The sequence below is a fragment of the Oreochromis aureus genome, linkage group 3, assembly GCF_013358895.1.
Source record: "Oreochromis aureus strain Israel breed Guangdong linkage group 3, ZZ_aureus, whole genome shotgun sequence".
Lineage (NCBI taxonomy): Eukaryota > Metazoa > Chordata > Actinopteri > Cichliformes > Cichlidae > Oreochromis > Oreochromis aureus.
Window position 1 is genome coordinate 72,602,861 of NC_052944.1, and position 20,610 is coordinate 72,623,470.

Consider the following 20,610-nt stretch of genomic DNA (forward strand, 5'->3'; position numbering starts at 1 on the left):
TAAAACAGTGAAACTGTGATGAAGATTTTGTCTGAAGATTGTGACAGTTGTAGTTGGTGCTGTAAAAAAATCATTAATATGAATTATAATATTAAATCAGGTATTTTCTTTTAGCCTTAATGATTTCATGATGTAATGAGGGAATCGTTGGTAAGTGTTTGTTGTTTGTTTGTTTGTTTTTGCATTAATGTTGTTTGAGTATGGGATCATTACCTGCTTTTTTTACTTTTTAAAGTCTTTAGATGTCTACAGATGTTGAGTGGTTTTTTTTATTCATGTGTATGGGATCATTCCTACTGGATTTATGATGAATGCTTTGTTTTTGTTTTTTGTTTTTTTTTGTTTTTAAAGGTAACATATATTTTGAACAATCAAGGTTGGTTTTGTTGGTATCGTGTGTAAAGGATTACAAAAAGCCGCCTCTTCTTGTTTGACTCCTATCTAAACACATTGTACAAAACATTTTACAACATGTTTAGAGACATGCAAGCTTTGAAGTTAATTCATTGGACCAAGTTAATCTCAATTCTCAGTCAGACAACTTCCAACCAAACAGTGTGTTGAGAGATTGTCTCTACATATCTATCTGTTTAACTCAAACGTGTTGACTTTCTGTTACTATTAAATTTATTTGTTGTCAAATACTCTAGAAAGCACTTTGGTGAACCATTTTGTTTTTAAAGTAATCTACAAATAAAGTTGGATTGGATTGGAAATATGTATGTATGAAGCTACAGAAGACAGGAATGTGGTTTCTAAAATGTTGCTATGATATCACACAGGGGCGTCGAGGGTTTGTTGCTTCAAGTGGATAATTTCCCCATCCTGATGATCAGACGACTGTGTCAGGGATCCTTCAGAACAACAGTAACAGTTTAAAATGACATCTTTCAGTCTTTTAGTTAATCTGACAGGTTGACTGAAATCTGTGAGGGTTAGTGGAATAACCAGTTACTGTAACCACTAACTGGTTCAGCTGGTTACAGATGAATTTCATGTGGAGTTAGTGTGAAGCACCTGATTGGCTGGTTTCATCTGCGAAAACACATCATATGAAATGAATTCAATGTGTTTTATCATCTGAAGAACCAAAAGCTGTCAGACTTTATCTGACACAATATAAAGAAAAAAATAACCTCAATCACAAAGATTAAATGTAACCGGTTACTCTCCTGTACTGTGATTACAATCCTGTGATTTACAGGAAGCAAATCACAGGACTGCACCCTCTCTCTCCCTGCTATTATATACTATTTGCTGCTCATCTTTTCCATGTTTTCTCTATGTCTGTTTCTGCTGCTTCTTCGTCCTCACTGTAAACAGATGTACTGAGAGACTCCTGCACTGATGTTTCATAGGAAAGTCCAAACAGCCTCACTGGTTCTCCATAAAGAACAAAGATTTGCTCTCTGTGGCTCCAACACAACTTAAAGACAATCAAAGGTGGACAAAGTTCTCCAGAACAGCTGTGCTTTTATGGAGGCTACAGCTAAATGCTGCCTTCTCCATCGTTCACCTTTTTATTGTGACACATTTATATATATAGTTACGCAAACATCCCCCCAATATGGCTTCCTCTTTCTTTAACAGTTATGGTTCATCAAGCAAGTAGCGCAACGACGGATCCTTTACCATAATCAGTGACTTGATTTAAACCTTGAATTTAATCTTAGTCAGGTGTATGAAGCCCAGATTCTCTTATTCACTAGAAATACCAACAGACCCAAAACAAAATAGATAATCAAAGTGAGATAACAGAGGAATGTCTCCTTTACTCTGATCCGTTTTACTGTTTGTTGGTGTTTTTGTTTTTGTGTCTGCAGGTGAGATTTAGAAACGAAACAGTGTTTGGTTTACAAGTTAACGTTTCTCAATGAACTAAAAAAAACTTCTCTTAAACTTTTATCAAATTGTCCCTGCTTTTTTTTAAAGGATCATGTTGGTATTTCTGTCTATCTTCTCGCCTCATAGGAGGAAAAAAACTGAAAAATCAAATATTTAGTTTTAAGAAAGCTGGAGGTCCAGTTCCTGTTTGTTGTTTTAACACACTTTCTTGCATGATAATTTCAAAGTACTTACTGATCATTTGGAAGACGACAAGACAATTTTAAGTTGACTGCATTTTATCATTACTTACCATTTAGTTCAGTAACAGATGCATCTGTTGTTTGTCAGTAAATGTGAGCGACACTCTGACAGGCTGTAACTTGTACTGGACAGTCTCCTGTCCCACATGGTGATACGCTGAATTATCAGAGCACAGATCAAACATCCAGGGCACCTCTGCTTGTTCCTGTTCTCTTCATCACAGACATGAACCTGCTGAAGTTTACTCACATTATTATACATCATACTGATCCTCACACACTGAACAGAAACCACATTCTGTCTTCAGACTGTGACAGGTGGAGTGGGTTTCCAGCCCCCACCCGTGTGTACTTCAAGGACCTGAAAATATTTATTGTGTTTCAGGGTTTCATGAAGTTATTTGACAGAAAGATCAGCTGACTGTGAGGGCTCAGAGTCAGCTGTGACTTTGTTTTTGTGGTATTTGTTTGTCAAACATGTGAACTCACAGCTGATAGGTGGAGGAATGTGGTTGCTAAGGTGACGCTGTGGGTGCTGATGTCACAGATCTGAGGTGTGTCTGTTTAAAAACAGCTGAAAATGAAACACAGCTCAGTTCTCTGGATGTTTAGTACAGAGGTCCATTTGTTTTATTTTTTACCATTTTTTTGCTCTCTACATTTTTAAAATGTTTTGATTATTTTTTCCATCATGATGATCAGAAAAGACTTCGAGGACTTCAGAGACTTCTTCAGAAGAACAGTAAGTGTTTTAAAATAATATTTAAGAGTTTTTAGGAAAAGTTGTCTGTGGTTTTATGGAGGCTACAGCTAAATGCTGCCTCCTCCATAGTACAATATGCATTTTTATACAGTGACATCATGTTGAAGTCCTTTGATGATGATGGTCTTTAGTATGTAGCTGATGATTGATGATGAGGTTATGTTTGTGTTGTTCTGTGGAGATCATTCAAGAACTGAACCTGTTAAACACTCAGACCTGCTTTAGATTTCACCGCTTTAGTTATGACAAATTTACTTATGGTCATCATGCAGTCCAACCTACCAAACGTCACACTAACGCAACTTCCTTAAGAGACAATCGAAAGTGTGGCATTTGAATGAGTGGCTGAAAAACAATGTTTTAGCTTTATTTAAACCTCAAATTTAACCTCATGTAGTCAGTCAAGTTTTAACCTCAGGTTAACTGGAAATATCAACAAACTCAGACTTTTAGAACAAACTAAGAGTCAGATCAGCAGAAACAAAAACACGGAAATGTTTCCTGTAACTGCGTCGCTCTGCTCGACTTTGCTGATTGTCGGTGTCTTCGTGTTTGTCTCTGCAGGTGAGGTTTATAAACCAAACGGTGTTTCCCTCTGAGATAAAGAGGAATAAACATCTTACTTCATACTTCCCAATCAATTTGTATCATATTGAATCAGTTTATTGTTTGTGTAAATGTCACATGGTTGGGTGAAGTAACGTGAATTTGACCGCATGGTCAGCAGTGCAGTTTCCAGCACAGAGACAAAGAAGTGTATTGTGTGTGTCAGTGTGATCTATTGCAGTTTCAGGAGTCAGTATACAGTCAGGGACAGATCTACAGAGGTGGCATGGAGTGGCATGTGCCACCCTAAACTGATCTCTTGCCACCCCTAATGCCACCGTAGTTTTGTATCTAATATTGATGTTTATTAAAATAAGCTAGCATCAACACTTTGAATCTAGCTACTATTAACACTGAATATAAATTTTAAAACTAAATATATATTTCATATTGTAACCCCCTCCCTCACCTGGCTTTATTTCTTGTTGTCAGTAGCAACCTTCGTATTATTGTGTTGGAGCACAATCTATCACTAAAATACAAAACTGGTGCATAGTTTGCAGTCTGAACTCTCAACACAAGCTGAAATGGAGACTGTTTCTTGTTTCAGTGTCAACTTAAATCTTTCTGTGATTTGGAGTTGTGGCCTGTCCTCCACACCAGATGTTAATAACACTCACCTTCATTGCATTTGGAGATTGTAACAATCAACCACATGTGCTGAAATCCGAAATACCCATGCTGCTGATTAAAAGTTTCCCCCCCCCACAATCATAGGCAGTGGTTGCTTCTGACAACTAGAAATGTATATTGCACAGATCAATGCATATACAGTGGTTCCCCATTAATCGCGTGAGTTATGTTCTAAAAATAACCTGCAATAGGTGAGGGGCATGAACATTTTCACACTTTTCTCTCTTGTTTAAACACTCTCAAAGTTCAAACCTTCGTAGAAAAATAAGTCCAGTATTATAGAATGAAACCAAAGATCAAACCCTGCTTTCAGCCCCAAACATTTGTTAGCGAAAAAAAAGTATAAACATTTTCCTATAAATTCCCCTACAGATGCATACCTTCAAACTTCTTTTAGCATGTCCAGTAGTCCAGCTTGCTGTGCGATGGTTAGCATCTGGCTGGTTGATTAGGTCTGCGAAATCTGCAAGCATGAAATGGTTGTAAAAAAAGTCAGAAGCATTAGATTTATTTTAAGGGATATTACAGAAGGTAAAAGCTGCATGTGTAAAGAATTGCCTTTGATTTTGCCACCCTAAAAACATTTTTCTACATCCAGCCCTGTATACAGCTACAAAGCTTTTTGTTCAGTGTATACAAACAGCTGTAGCTCCATAAAGGCAGCATGCAGAGACTCACAGTGTCTTATAATGAGAGGCTGCTTTCTCTCACACATTATGTTCACTTATTATCAGCACGTTTCACTGCATAGATGTGTATATTACACAGATCCTGCCGTTAATTATTTAATATAAATAACACTACAAACAGTAAGTGTGTGTGTTTCTCCTTCTGATTGGCTGCTGTTGAAGTCAACAGTTGTACTTTTACCTTTAACCTCTCTGCTCTGTGTTGTTTCCTCTTTCAGACCAGAAAAACATCACAGCTGAGTCTGGACAGGACGTCACTCTGACATGTCGAGCTCCAAACAACAACATCATAGTTGTAAAGTGGATCATATCCTACCTTCCAAAAGAATATGTTGTTTTATATCGGGATGGGCAGTTTGATCCAGAAAACCAGCATCCATCTTTTAAGAACCGGGTGGATCTGCAGGACAGACAGATGAAGGATGGAGACGTGTCTTTGATTCTGAACAATGTGACGATAAATGACACTGGAACATACGAGTGTCGTGTCGTCCAGGGAGTCAGACAACCGTTGAAGCTGATCAGCATCATCTACTTGATTGTTGTTCCTCCAGGTGAGTGAGTAGAGTTGAGTGTGTGTGTGATCAGAGGTGAAGCTGCTTCCTGGTTGTTGATGTTTGTTTCTAAAGATGTTGTTGATGAGACTTTGTAGAAAGCAGCTGGTCTGAGTGATGTGATCAGAGTGCAGTAGATAATGTCTGACAGCAGTTTGAAGAGGAAATGGATTCTGTTCTGTTCTTCACTCATCACCTACCTGACAGCTGACACCTCACACCTGTTTCTCACCCGCAGGTCAGCCAGGAGGAGACAACAAAGATGAAGGTGGGAGGAAGAGGGATGGACCTGTAGGACTGATTATTGGTCTGTCAGTTTCTGCTGTGCTTCTTGTTGCTGCTGTTGTTTTTTGGATCTTCAGAAAATATAAACAACGACAGAGTCGGAATTCATTCCAGCATCCTAGTGAAATGCAGCAGCTTTGAAATGTCTCAGAGCTTCTTACATGGTGATGCTGGGTAAGAGAAGCAACAAAGGCAGGAGTAAATCTGATTGAAATCTGAGTAAAAAGATTTTACAGCTGAGATGATGTTAAATAAAAAGCTAAGTGTCTCTCAATAGTAGTATCATTATCTTAGGGACTAAGTAAAGTGCTATACAAATGCAGGCCATTTACCATTTGCCATCAACAGGCAAAGTTTACACTAGATGCTGCCTAATATTGAATAAAACATTAAACCATTTCTGTTAGCATTTCATGTTCTTTACATGTATTAAATGCAGATGATGTTTGGCTTCTGATGTATTGGAAAATTGGACTGTGGTGTCTTGTACCTGATAGAATCTGAATCTTCAGCAGCTGTTTATATGTTTCCTCTGATCTGTGAAGCTTTTTGAACTTTTCATTCTGTTTTCTGGTTGTCAGTTTAAATGTTTCAAGAGCTGGTCACATTTTGTTATTCATTTATTTTACTCTTTTTGAATGTTTTTACTTATAAATGTTTTAGCCTAATTGTTGTCTTATTTGAGTCTATTCATGTGTTTTTGTGGCTGTAAATGTTTTTTTCTCTTTTCTCTCTTTCTCTTTTGAAGCAGTTGATGCAGATTTGATCTCAGCTGCAGTCAGCCCAAATAGATCATAGAAAACCAAGAATATACCTCAAATAATCCAGAAACTGTTTAACTGCATCAGACTGACAGCAAGTGGAAAGTTGTTTTGAATGAATTGAAGGAGGGTGAAGGGAAGAAGGATGGACCTGTTGGACTGATAGTTGGTCTCTCAGTTTTTGAAATTCTTGTTGCTGCTGGTGTTTCAGTTTTTTTTGATATACATAAAACGTAAACAAGAACAGAGTAAGGATTCATACCAGCCTCCAGCTGAACAGCAACCTGTTTGAAATGTCCCAGAGATTCTTAAATGATGATGGTGGGAAAAGGAAGCCAGAATATCAATAGAAAATCTGACTGGAAAAACTAAAACAATAGCATCCGAGCACGAAACAAAAACAGCTGCATATTTTCCAAGAAATTTCACAGAATGAACAACGGTTTGATTAGTAAGCTAATGTTAGGCTTAAATAACAGAAGAGGTGAACGTCAATTCCTCCATGACACACATCGTGCCTCAAGTAAGAGAAAACAAAACACATTATAAAATAAGGAAGAACACAAGTCAAGGAACATCTGTCAGGCCAACAGACACACAGGATGGAGGAGAGAGGGAGGATGGATCTGTTGGATTGAAAGTTGTCTGCTGGGTTTCCTTTTGCTGCTGTTGTTGGTTTTATGATCTACTGGCCTACACGACAAAAACAGAATTTTAACTATGTATGTTAAATAAAAGCTAAGAGTCCCTCAAGAAAGACGGGGGGGGAGGAAACATATAGTATCAAACAACTATTAAAAATTATTATTACGAAAAATATGGAGGATCAGTTATCTGTCAGCCCAAGACAGAAAACTGCAATTATTAAAACATATTATTATTTTTAACTGCAATGTTTAACTGTTTAAGCACAGTTTAAAGAATTGAAATCATATTCTCAAGCATCTGTTGGAAAGTCCCAAGAAATGAGTCTGATCCAGCAAGAATTAAAGTTGTTCTAATTAACACTGAGCTGATAAGTTGCCCAAAATACTGCCTACTGGAATATAATGAACTAAAGTTAAAGCGAACATCTTTACGTATATATTTTGTATTATGTGTGTAATTTAGTTAAAGAACATGTATAAATGGTCCATAATGTATTGGAAATGTGCAAATGATAATAAAAACAGCAACATTTTATGTTTGTCTGAAATTAGTATTTGTTTATTTTGTTTTGTGTAGATGTACAACTATTTTTATCTGAAATTTTCTGACCTACCATGGGTGGCAGCCCCAATCAGAGTTTGGAGGAACAGACACATTTATTTAAGGTTTAGAGTTCACTCGTTTATAGAAATCCTCAATCTACAATCATTTCCACTGGACCAGATTCTACATGTACCACACACACACACATTTCAACACATGCGATAATAACATTTCAGCTTTTTACAAAATCCCAAGATGCTCACATATCAGACCATTTTTTGGGTCGTGCATTCAGTAAAGCTAAAGACAACACTGCCTAAATCCGAACTTTAAAAAAAAATGAATAGCTTACATCAAAAGGTTTACAAGCATTTTGCACAGATGACTGGTCAGGAAGTTTATTTTCATTGTATTATAATATGTTAAATGTTTGCAGAGCTGATGGATGGATGGGGAATTCAGGTCATGCGGAACATGTATTCTGCATAAAATGCACAAAATGAAACCATGACTGAAACATATGATGGAATTCTTGTCATGATCATGGAGTTTGTCAAGGCAAGGCAAGTTTATTTATATAGGACAATTCAACAGCAAGGTGATTCAGAGTGCATTCATACTTTCTGAGACACTTGCTGAGGTGTTGGATGTTGGATGTTTTTAGTAACCATCAATAATTCAGCACAAAGCACATGTAAAACATGTTTTCACATCTTCCTGATTTCCCGATGAATTTGTTTGAGTGTTTGCGTGTCTAAGTCATTCACTGTTCCTCCGTTTTAGCCATGTTGCTGTATAATAGGAAGCCAAATATGCTCCTTACGATGTAACTACAGCACAGCCCATGCAGCAGTATATGAATAACTAACCTCGTATTGTGGATGGATTATCTCAGTTGTTCTCCTGGCTGAAGTTTGGTCCTTTTACAGCATCGTGCCATGCGATTGCATTTGTTCCTGACCACCGAGAACACTCACGTTAACTTTTATCGAGTGGAAAAAAGTTAGCTTGTTTATATTATGCTAACATAGCTGTGTCGCTAGCGGTCACGTAGCACATCATTATATACCAGCTAGCCAAACTTCAGTAACCCTACAAACATCACTGTTAGGATGCCTGGGTCGTTGACCCAGAGGTTTGAGTTTATTGTATTATTTATCATTTCTATTCTTTGGTTTCTTTGTTAGAGTTCTGTCTTATGGTTTATGTCTCTGTGTAATCCTTAGTTGCTGTCTCCCCTGTCTGCTATTTCCCCGTGTCCATTCAGTGTCTGTGTCTGCCCTGGTCCCACCTGTCTGTTCCCTCTGTTGTAGTGCCTGCCTGTGAGTCTGTGGCTGTAAGTTCAGTCTGTGTTATGTTTCCTGTTGTACTTTGAAGGTCCATGTCTTATGTTAATGTATCTGGTTTTGCTTCCTTTGTCTCGTTAGGCCTGATTTGCCCCAGCTGTGTTTCCCTCCTGTTACTCATTCCCTGAATGCTCCCTCTGTGTATTTAAGCCCTGTGTTTCAGTTTGTCCGTGTTGCGATCTACCGTTTACTAAGCTGCCTGCCTGCCTGCTACTTTTTCTGCCTGCACACAGCCGTTACATGACAGTCACTGCTGTTTAGTTTTCTGTCTTCATTTAAGTTGGAATTGATAGCAGAGCTGTACGTTTTAATTTGTTTCCAAACCCCCGCAGTCAGGACATGCTATATTATATTTAGATGGAAGCTAGCGAGCGAACTTCCTGCTAAATTCTAACTTCGTTAAATGTCATAAATTCCGTTTTCACGGATGCCTGGATGTGAAACTCAATTGTTACACCTGGTAGAGCAGAACGCTGATCATTTTATTAAAGATGAAAGACTTTAGACAGTTTTTCAACTCTCAGTAATGCCACAGTGATCGTTTGATATATGGACCTGCAGCGGAGTTTAGGCCCAGACACGGCTAGTGACGTCAGACTTAAAGACCGCATAAGATATTAATTCAAATTGAGATCAGTTAATTTTTTATTTGTTTTTTACTGTTTTTTAAGTTCCTTTAATTGTTTCAAAAATAAAAGCATTGTTAAGAAATGAAGACTGTACGCAAAGCGAAATCTGACAATTTAATTTTTAAAACAGTACAGGAGGTGCTGAGATGTGCATACACATTGTGATACACAAATATTCAATTTTATGATTATCATTAAAACTGAATTAATCCGTCTTTACGTTCATATTCAATTTACATTCAATTTGATAATCTGCTTGTATCCATGTTAGTGTTTAAAGTCCAACATCTCCCTCTAGTGGCCGTATATAAACCATGTGTGAGGATGACGTTAATGTAAAATATGAATCATAGTGTTCCAGTCAGTCATCAGTGTGTCTCTGCACAGCTGTAATTCCTGTGTTTCAGCTCATATCTGCCTCTCTCACTGAGGGGGACGTCCACGCACACACACACACACACACTGACCCCTCACTGTGTTTGAACCAATAGAAAGCTGGTGTTCAGAGGAAGAGGGCGGGCTTTACTTGGTGTCAGTGAGAGAAGTGAAAAAAAGCTCAAATGAGTGAGAAGGACGATGAAGGAAACATCTGTGCTGTGTCTGCTCTGTAAGTAGAATCTCTGTGTTTGTTTGAATTCTTGTACTTTGACTGTCTGCTCTCCTGATAACTGATGATGGAGGAGAAGACATGAAAAACAAATCAGGCTGAATTCAAGTTCAAAACACCACGAGGACCAACTGCAGGTCTGAACTGACTCTTTATCTTTGCTCAGGAGTCGAGGAAACACAGCAGGCAGTAAAAAGATCAAATCATTCACTCATTATATCAACATAGCTGGAGACATGACTGTACTGGGTTATTTGAAAGAAGGGGATAAATTGTAAAGTATATATTCAACATATGGTCAGTAATCATAATGATCATGGTAGGACCTGCTTTTTAGGTAAAAATAATATCTCAATAATAATCAATAATCTTTCTCCAGATGAGATTGAATGTGGTGAGAATTGTTTACAAAAATTATATAATAAAAAAAAAATAGACTTAACAACACAGGTGGCAGATAGTTGTAGTGGTTCGTGTCAGTATAATGCAGGCAGAGAGTGGACTCAGCAGTCAGACTGAAGACACAGCTTTATTAGGTAGGACTGGCACTTTAACACAAAACATAAGAAAGAGGAATGCAGGAGAAAATTAAAATGACTGTACACAACACGAGTGAGATCAGCACAAGAAACTGAAGAAAACTGACGGCTTAATTATAAACAGGATGTAATTTGGCGATACAACTGGGTGAAATGATGCACAGGTGAACAGAAGCTAACTAACTAGAGAAGAAGATAAAAACTAAACACAAAGAAAAACAAATAAGAGAGAAAGTGAAAGAAAACAGAAACAGAGGCTTAAAAAAAGAAAAGGACACTAAAGCACAAGAAGACTGAGATAATACAGCAGATGTAAAGTAAAAGAGATTATATTCAACAGTATGTACGTCCACCATATGGAAATTGATTTGTTCATCAACCAAACTACAGATGATTTAACTGTTTAGATCTTTTTTTCTGTGTTTGTCAGCTGTTTGTGTGGAGTTGTTCTTTATGTTCACCTCAAATCAACCTGAGTGTCATTTCTCTTTAGTTCTGATCTCACTGCTGAGCTGCACAACAAACCAAGGTCAGTAACCTTCTTCTGTCGCAGTTTAAACCTGAGAAATGTTCACTGATATGACCTGATTGGGCTCAAGTAGTGATAATGTCATATGCACTCGAGATGTGATGCAGAAGAAAGTTTAACTGAAGGCTTTTTATCAGGACTTTATTGAGCTGATATAAAACAGATATGATATGACCTGATTGGGTTCATGCTTCAGTAAATGTAATGTAATGTAATTTTCAAATGAAAAATCATTGTTTTTTCACGTTAACTTTTAACTTTTTTTAAAAATTATTATTTTAACCCTCACAGCTCGTCTGACTGTGAGTCCCAGCAGCTCTCAGTTCTTTAAAGGAGACTTTGTGTCTCTGAGCTGTGAGGAGGACGACAGCTCTGCTGGATGGACTCTGAGGAGAAACACAAGCAAAGGACAGAGGACTCAGTGTGGAAGTACATGGGGAAAACCAGTTGGTTCTTCCTGTAACATCGGCATGATGATGCTTCATGACAGTGGAGTTTACTGGTGTGAGTCCAGAGAGGGTCCCATCAGTAACATGGTTAACCTGACAGTCACTGGTAAGCTGAGTGTGTGGAGTTAGTGTTGATGAAGCTGTGTGTAAATGGATGAAATGCTGTAGTTTGTCTCTGTGTTGAGGTGGATCAGTGATCCTGCAGAGTCCTGTCCTCCCTGTGATGGAGGGAGATGACGTCACTCTGCTCTGTAAAACAAAGACCACTCCCTCCAACCTCCCAGCTGCTTTCTATAAAGATGGCTCCCTCATCAGGAAGCAGCCTACAGGTCACATGACCATCCAGCATGTTTCCAGGTCTGATGAAGGCCTCTACAAGTGTGACATCAGCGGTCATGGAGAGTCTCCATCCAGCTGGATCACTGTCACAGGTGACACACTCACCTGTCTGTGTTTCTGCAGCTTTCAACATTCACAATGTGACGACAACTTAATGACTGTGTTTGCTTTATTTTAGAGAGAAACACCACCACACCTCCACCTACATCCACACCTCCACCTACATCCACCTCTGCTCCTGATACCACCTCCATCACTCGTCCTCCATCGCTCTCTCCTCCCGTTCTCTCTGTGTTGTCATGTGTTGGATCAGTCTGTGTCATGGTTCTACTGGTGTTACTGGTTCTGCTGGTGAGACAATGTGTTCACAGGAAACCTGAAGGTGAGACTCAGACTAAAGAATCTAAATTGCTCATAGGTGTGAATGTGTGAACACGTGAGTGAGAATTGTTTTCTGTCTCTGTGTGTTAGCCCTGAGCCTGACTGGCCTGTCCAGGGTGTACCCTGCCTGTCACCCTAAGACAGCTGGGATAGGCTCCCCCGCGAACCTGAAAAGGATAAGCCGGGGCAAATGGCTGGATGGAAATTAAAAACAAAAAACAAAGCAAACAGTAAAACCCAAGAGTCATATTACCTCTTTTGAGCAGTTGATTTTGTGAAAGTGAGGAGGAAAATCTCCCTTTTATCAGGAAGGAAACTCCAGCAGAAACAGGCTCAGGGAGGGGCGGGGCCATCTGCCGTGATTGGTTAGGATGAGGGGAGGCAGACAGACAGAGGCACGCTGTGGAAGAGAGGTAGAGATGTATAAGGGCTAATATTTAAATGCAGAGAGGAATAGAGCACATAGTGAGTGAAAAAGGTGACTGACACAGAAACACTCATGCATCGTTGGAATCTAGCTTTTCAGCATCAGTTTGAGACAGACAGGGAAAAAAACCTCACATATTAATTTTAATATGCACACTGAAGGATGAAATCAAAAATAACTACAGGGTTTCTAAGTGTTCCTGAACTTGTATAGTTTTAATGTTTTATTTGGGAATAGAATGGTGTGTATGTGTGAGTTTGGTGAGGGAGTTTTTATTAAGAATGAATTATGATTTTTTTATGAATTATTATGTCTATTTTTTATGTTTTATGGACAACAGATGGAAATTAGCCCTTGGCTATAATCTGATATGTTTACATTCATGTATTTCTTTTTTACATGTATGTTTATTAACATGCACTGTCCTAAATAAAATAAAGAGTAATAAAGAGTAAGGCCTAGGTAATGATATCAAGAATATATATCTGGTTAGATACCACATGTCTGAGATTTATTTTGGGTCCAATCTCTGTTTAGAGATGTAATTCACGTTATTTGGATCATTTCAGGAGATCAAGAAGAAAGTGAGGAAGACGACCTCATCACTTATGTCATCATTGAGATATCAGCTCATCAAGAACAATCTGACAAAGAAAGACGAGGTAGTGTTTTTATTTTTTTTTCTTTATGTTGGGCTGTGGGTCAAAGGTCTGTTTTTAATATTCTTAGTAAGTATATAATTAACGGTGAGACATTACAATTTTATCTAAATGAAAATCTTCAACAAATATAGTTGCTAATAGTAGTGTAAACTTTATTGATCCCCTCTCTCTGCGTTTGACCCTTTCACTCAGTGAAGCAGTGGGCAGCCACTAAGCAGGCGCACGGGGGGAGCAGTTTGTAGGGAAGGCACCTAGCTCAGGGGTACCTCAGGGTAGCTGTTTGGTGGACTCGAAGCACCAACTTTCAAATAATGGGGCGACCACTCTACCTACTGAGCTAAAGAGCTAATCGGCAGCTGAAACAGGAACACATATTTAATAGGAAAATGTGAGATACATTGCATTTATTTTATTGTGTCAAATATGAACTTCCTAGTCTTCATAGCCAGGGATCCGTCCGCCATGGCCTCCGCTCCTGGCCACTGCCAAGCACACAATGTTTCCTGACCTCTACAGTGCCTTGTGCGAGTGGTGGTGGTGGGCATACAAAAGGGTGGACTGATGTCACTTTTTTGGGCTATGCCCAGCCAGGCCCGATGGACCTCTGCTCAAAGGAGTTTTTGAATTGCTCTTTATCTGATCCCTTACCCAGGACCAATTTAGCATAGCAGATCCTACTAATCACACACAACCTGCTCGGTTTATGGAAGTAAAAATGGCGGCTACAGAGTTAGTAGGTGTTGTTGCAGCAGTATATCAATTTCTGCAGAGTCATAACCGACATAATTTTGACAAATTAATTAGAGAGAAAACTCAGTTTCTGTCCATTGACTTACTCCGTCTCCAGTTTCTGCCACCATGCTTTCTCGTTTCTCGTTTGTCTTCTCTGGCACTGATAATTGGTAGGTACGGAAGTGACCTAGGTCGGATTTGAAAATATCAGATTTGTGCTGTTCAAACTGTCATACCATGATTGGATGTGGTTTGCATAGGGTCAAAAAAGTTAGATTTGATGCACTTTTGCCTTTAGTGCGAAAGTAGCCTTTAGAATCTAATCCCTGCTTTTTGCAGATGATGTGGTTCTGTTTTCTTTAGGGACTTTGATTTTAACTAATGACTCAGCCTCAGCTCCACATGTCAGGTGTGTTGTGAAAGTTCAAACATCATCAGTGTTGTAATTGAGCAGTAGGACCTTAGAGCAGCTCTGATTAGTCTGACATGTATCTGTTGTCTGGTTTTTGGTCCATATCTATTTATTGCCATATTTGCATATGGCAAATGGTAAATGGATTGTATTTGTATATTGTTTTACTTTGTCCCTATGGGCCGCAAAGTGCTTTACACTACATTCAGTCATCCACCCATTCACACACACATTCACACACTGGTGATGGCAGCTACATTGTAGCCACAGCTGCCCTGAGGCGCACTGATAGAGGCGAGGCTGCCAGACACTGGCACAACTGGGCCCTCTGACCACCACCAGTAGGCAACGGGTGAAGTGTCTTGCCCAAGAACACAATGACCGAGACTGTCGGTTGTTGGCTGTCGGTCGATATAAAGACTGAATTAACAAGATGTTGTTTAATAAAATTAACACTTTTTACTCTTTCAAAGTTCAGCAAACTGTAAAACCAACTTCCTGTTGTTGATTACAGTTCATCCATCACAGATGAACGTTCTCACCACAGTTCTTACTGGTTTGTCTAATAACAGTGTTCATGCTGTGAGAATGTGTTTGCTTTGTGCTCTGTGGTGAAGAGTGTCAGTCTGCAGTGGAAGAAGATGGCAGCTTTGTGGTCGTCCACCTGCATCTTTCTCAGAAACACAGTTCTTTGTGGTCACTCAGTGTTTCACAGCAGAGGTGTTAAGACGAGAAAAAAACTGTACAAAGATGCTGCGGTTTATAAAGCAGAACATCAGTGGCATGTAGCTCCTCCTGTTCATGATCCATCACAGTTCTCAGGTTACTGAACCATGTGAAGAACAGAAAGAAGTTTTACATGTTCTTGTAATTTCTTCACTGTATTGGACGATAAACTCCACTGAGAAGTCACACAAACAGTGTTGTGCAAATTCATCTGGTTATAAATGTGACCCTTGCAAAGGTTGGCACTGTCATGGACTCTCGTGATGAAACATTAGAAACAGTAAAAATGTTTTACTGTGTGTAGCTGCACTGGTGTACCTTTAATGATTTTTGTTTTCATTTTGCAGATATTTATTTTGTAGCTGTGGTCTACTCAGCAGTGAGAACTGAAGACTTCAGTTATGGACAAACAACCATCAGAACAAGGAGGCCCAGGTACAGCTGCTCTTTATCTTTAACTTTGCATAGAGACAAGCTAGCTGCTCACCCTGTTTGCATCCATCATGCTAAGATAAGCTGATCAAACCTCATCCTGGATCAAACTCAGAGCTCTGACCCAGTTGAACTGGGACTGTGTGTGATGCAGAGAGGTGGAGATTGGAGGTCTTGATTGAACTACAAAGCTTGTAATCATGTTTCCTGTTGTTTGTACTGTTTGTGTCTGTGTTCAGACTTTAAACCAGAGCCAGACGTCATCTACTCTTCACTGAAGTATTCCACCAGTCCAACCACTGACGTCCAGCTGCTGGTCTCTAACTGGTCCCCCCAGCATCTCAGACCAGAGTGAAAACAAAAATAGATAAAACACATTTTCTATATGTTTTATGTCATTTTTTGTTTATTTTTTATTGGAATATTTAATATTTTTTAGGCTAAATGAGTAATACAAATGGCCTATATACCAGTAAAGATTACTTAGTGATATCATAATTCAGAATGTCTTCAGTAACAAACACAATGTGGTGATAATTATAACAAAGTTAGAAGAGATGGCGCACAAATCTGCATCTGGTTAAAAGGAAAAAACACACAAACATGAAAGAGTTTGCCAGATTTGTGCTAATGAAATATCTGGGAGTGGAAATATGGATATTTACAGTCTTGTGCAATAAAGAATATGTGTGTTGTATCACAAGATACAATAAGACTGTGTTTCACTGACTCATCTACACAAGGCATTTTGTAGAGGGTATAAGTTCTGTGGCAGTTGTTCGGCTGGATGCGACTGAGGGCCAAATTTCAAATTTCAAATATGAGTTTGGAGCTTAATCTCAAAATTGACAATGTTATATTTTTTCCTAATATGGCCCTAATACTGTCTCATAGCAGCACGAGAGTTATACTAATCTATTGATTATACAAACCACTTTGTGTTGCTGCTATTTTCAGAAACTCATAAATGTCCATTTAGGTGAGAGGGATGAATTTAAATCTCAGTGGGTATAACACTCCTGTGACTTGGCTGGGAACTTCTTAGGATCTCCATGGATGATGTGTTTTTAACTTTCTGTGAAAAGTAAAGTCTGAAATTCTGTGATACTCGAGGGGTCCTGACAGTGCTAGAGTTCTTCTGTTCTGCACAACAGATTTAACAAAAGGTAAATCTGGTGAACAATCAGTCACGTGTCATATTATACCCAGTGCATTAAGCATAATTTATGATCCCACAAATGTGTCTTTTCATAATTATGTAATGTTTCACTTTTACCTCATGGTGGCGGTGTTTTCACACTGAATTAATTATTATTTTGCCCTCCACACCGTACAGATTACTGTTCACATTTTACTTCAAGATGTCAGAGTTTAATGGCTTTTTTACCTAAGAGGATTCAGAAACTAATTGTTAAATATATGAAAGTAAAATAATGTTTTTTCTGATTCCAGTGAATTGGAATAATTTATAATTAGAGGTTACAAATAATCATCACCTGGAAAGTTTAGTGTTGATTTATAGATTAACAATTTTCAAATACAAAATCCAAATCTAATGTATTTATATAGCACATTTAAAAAGTGTACATAAATGTTATAGAGGTAAGTATCTCTCAGTTGCAGTGAATAAATAGAATAAACTGTAGAAAACTAAACAGCAGAAAGAATAAGAGAACAATTTAACATAAACCAGTGACACACACTCCACGGCCTGAACAACCCATGGAGGTCCTCCTTCGATGAGGGTGTCTAGTGATAATGGACGGAACACCCGATGAATCCAAGGTCCACTACTGACGATGTGTCGCAAATCTTAATATGATAATCTAGATCAGATCTCTAATCCCCCCAAAAATGGCAGATTAGCCTGGGTAAAAGACAAAAAGCTGAGGCACACAAGGACGTGTGCCCCTGGTAAAGTTTCTGGGCTGCCTTTCCTCATAACAGCCATCCCTCAAGATTGTCTCAATTTAAAGAAATGCATTATCAGGGACTGTAACATCTAGTCCTTTTTACTGAACCACTACAGTGCCCAGTGTTGGGGAGTAATGGAATACATGTACTGGTGTTACATATTGAAAATACAAAATATGAGTACCTGTATTCCGATACAGTTACCCTTTAAAAATGTGGTATTCAGAATACAGTTACTTTGTTGAAACAAAGGGATTACACGGCAGTAATTTTCTGTTTCCTATATTAGGCTGTCCCCTCTCTATTTTTGGTAATTCCACGCTGGTGGAAACCCAAACAAAACACGCATTAAAAGGCTCCAAAGCCTGTGTCTTAATCTCACGGCCCATGTCACCTCTACTTGCATAATGATGTGAAGAAATATATTTTTTTTAATATTTAAAAAAATATTTAACATGAAGTAAATAGGCAGAGTGTTACAGGCATAGCCCTAAAGAATGTAGCATCATAGGCAGTGTAGTCTGTGCTGCAGGGAGAATGAACTGCCATACCTGTTATGTGTCTGTGAGTGAGGGAGGGAGAAAAAGGAGAGTGGAAAAGTACGAGTTGTCACCAAACAGAAACAGGAGATGGAAGCATGTAAATATAATAATAACCACTGCAGCCATAAAGAGTGTCTGACGAGCCCAGTTGTAATTAAGCTATTAAGACTTGACTGTACACTGTGTTCCTGTTTTCCTCCAAAGCAATAAGTTCTGTTGAAGCAGCCTTTCAATGCCTCTCTCTGTTTCTCGCTAGCAAAGTTGACCCAGACAACAAAGTAAAGCTAGTTTTCGCCTACGAGCCCGACACGAACCCGACATATTAGTCAGAGGTCCCTTTACAGTTCAGGGCCGCGGACCTGTTTACGTGTGAAATAGTTTTCTAATTAAAACCACAACAGCAACTTCATGTGTGATTGCAGTTCATCCTTTACACATGAACGTTCTCACTGGTTTACTGGTTTGTCTAATAACAGCGATCATGCTGTGAGAATGTGTTTGCTTTGTGCTCTGTGGTGAAGAGTGTCAGTCTGCAGTGGAAGAAGATGGCAGCTTTGTGGTCGTCCACCTGCATCTTTCTCAAAAACACCCCCAGTTCTTTGTGGTCACTCAGTGTTTCACAGCAGAGGTGCTAAGACTGGTTGTTCTGGTTGTAAAGCAGAATATCAGTGACATGTAGCTCCTCCTGTTCATGACCCATCACAGTTCTCAGGTTACTGAACCGTGTGAAGAACAGAAAGAAAGTTTTACATGTTCTTGTAATTTCTTCACTGTACTGGACGATAAACTCTGAGAAGTCACACAAACAGTGTTGTGCAAATTCATCTGGTTACAAATGTGACCCTTGCAATGGTTGGCACTGTCAGGGACTCTCGTGATGAAACATTAGAAACAGTAAAAATGTTTAGCTGTGTGTAGCTGCACTGGTGACGTTGTTGTACCTTCAATGATTTTTGTTTTCATTTTGCAGATATTTATTTTGTAGCTGTGGTCTACTCAGCAGTGAGAAGTGAAGACGTCAGTTATGGACAAACAACCATCAGAACAAGGAGGCCCAGGTACAGCTGCTCTTTATCTTTAACTTTGCACAGAGACAAGCTAGCTGCTAAACCTGTTTGCATCCATCATGCTAAGATAAGCTGATCAAACCTCATCCTGGATCAAACTCTGAGCTCTGACCAAGTTGAACTGGGACTGTGTGTGATGCAGAGAGGTGGAGATTGGAGGTCTTGACTGAACTACAAAGCTTGTAATCATGTTTCCTGTTGTTTGAACTGTGTGTGTTTGTGTTCAGACTTTAAACCAGAGCCAGACGTCGTCTACTCTTCACTGAAGTAGTCCACCAGTCCAACCAGTGACGTCCAGCTGTTGGTCTCTAACTGGTCCCCACAGCACCTCAGACCAGAGTGAATAAAAAGAAAACACATTTTTAGATGTTTTATATAGTTCGTTTGTGTGTTTTTATTGGAACATTTAATATTTTGTATTTGAGGCGAAATGAGTAATTTAAAAGGACTTATACACTAAGTAAAGATGAATTAGGCTACGTTCACACTGCAGGCGAAAGCGCATCATATCCGATTTTTTCGCCCCTATGCGACCCGTATCCGATCTTGGTATGACAGTGTGAACGGCACAAATCCGATATTTTCAAATCCGATCTGGGTCACTTTTCGTATGTGGTACTGAACCGACACGTATCCGATGTTTTAGAAAGCGACTGCTGTGTGAACGGTCAAGTCGCATTAAATCCGTCTTTCACGTCACTGACACAAGACAGACGCCAATTATCAGCTCCGGAGAAGCGCCCGATAGGACATCGCGAACGATTTCCTACCATCCGGTGAAACTGTTGGAAAGACAATGTTGGAGAAATGTGAACATTTTATTTTTACTGTATTTTCTGCAGATTCTGACAGAAATCTGCAACTATCCTTTGAAGCACCGCTCCTCTCAAACAGCAAAAAGGATCATTATTAGGTCATCTACATTATTATGTAAATAACAAAATATCTTAAAGCAAAAATCTGGAAATATAAAGTCCGAAGTCTTTATATTAAGGGCAATCAGTCAAACAATATTGTTTGCTCTGGGTCTAAACAGAGCAAGTTCTGTGTGACATCTTCTTTTGCGCATGTGGGCCGCTTTGAGCGTTCACACTGGAGAGCGTTTGATGTCGCATTTTATTTGTAGTGTGAACAAGCAGACAAAAAAATCGGATTCAATTAAAAAATCGGAATTGAGCATTAAGACCTGCAGTGTGAACGTAGCCTTAGTGATATCATACGTCAGAATGTGTTCTCTCTGTGTGTGTGTGTGTGTGTATGTGTGTGTGTGTGTGGCTGGGAGCATCTTAGGATCACCTGGGAGGATGT

The 20,610-nt window shown here is 39.0% G+C and overlaps 1 protein-coding gene across 2 annotated transcripts; it reads left to right on the top strand.

Annotated features, from left to right (window-relative positions):
* Positions 1–7,560, top strand: LOC120437526. Of its 2 annotated transcripts, XM_039608098.1 has the most exons (6): positions 1–150; positions 783–867; positions 2,790–2,829; positions 4,997–5,332; positions 5,571–5,791; positions 6,369–7,560. In XM_039608098.1, the coding sequence occupies exons 2-5, from the start codon at positions 829–831 to the stop codon at positions 5,756–5,758; spliced, it is 603 nt and encodes a 200-aa protein (XP_039464032.1). In that variant the 5' UTR covers positions 1–150; positions 783–828; the 3' UTR covers positions 5,759–5,791; positions 6,369–7,560. The 2 variants fall into 2 exon arrangements, with proteins under 2 accessions (XP_039464032.1, XP_039464031.1); XM_039608097.1 differs by having other exon boundaries at positions 5,571–7,560.
* The last annotated feature ends 13,050 nt before the right edge of the window (positions 7,561–20,610 follow it).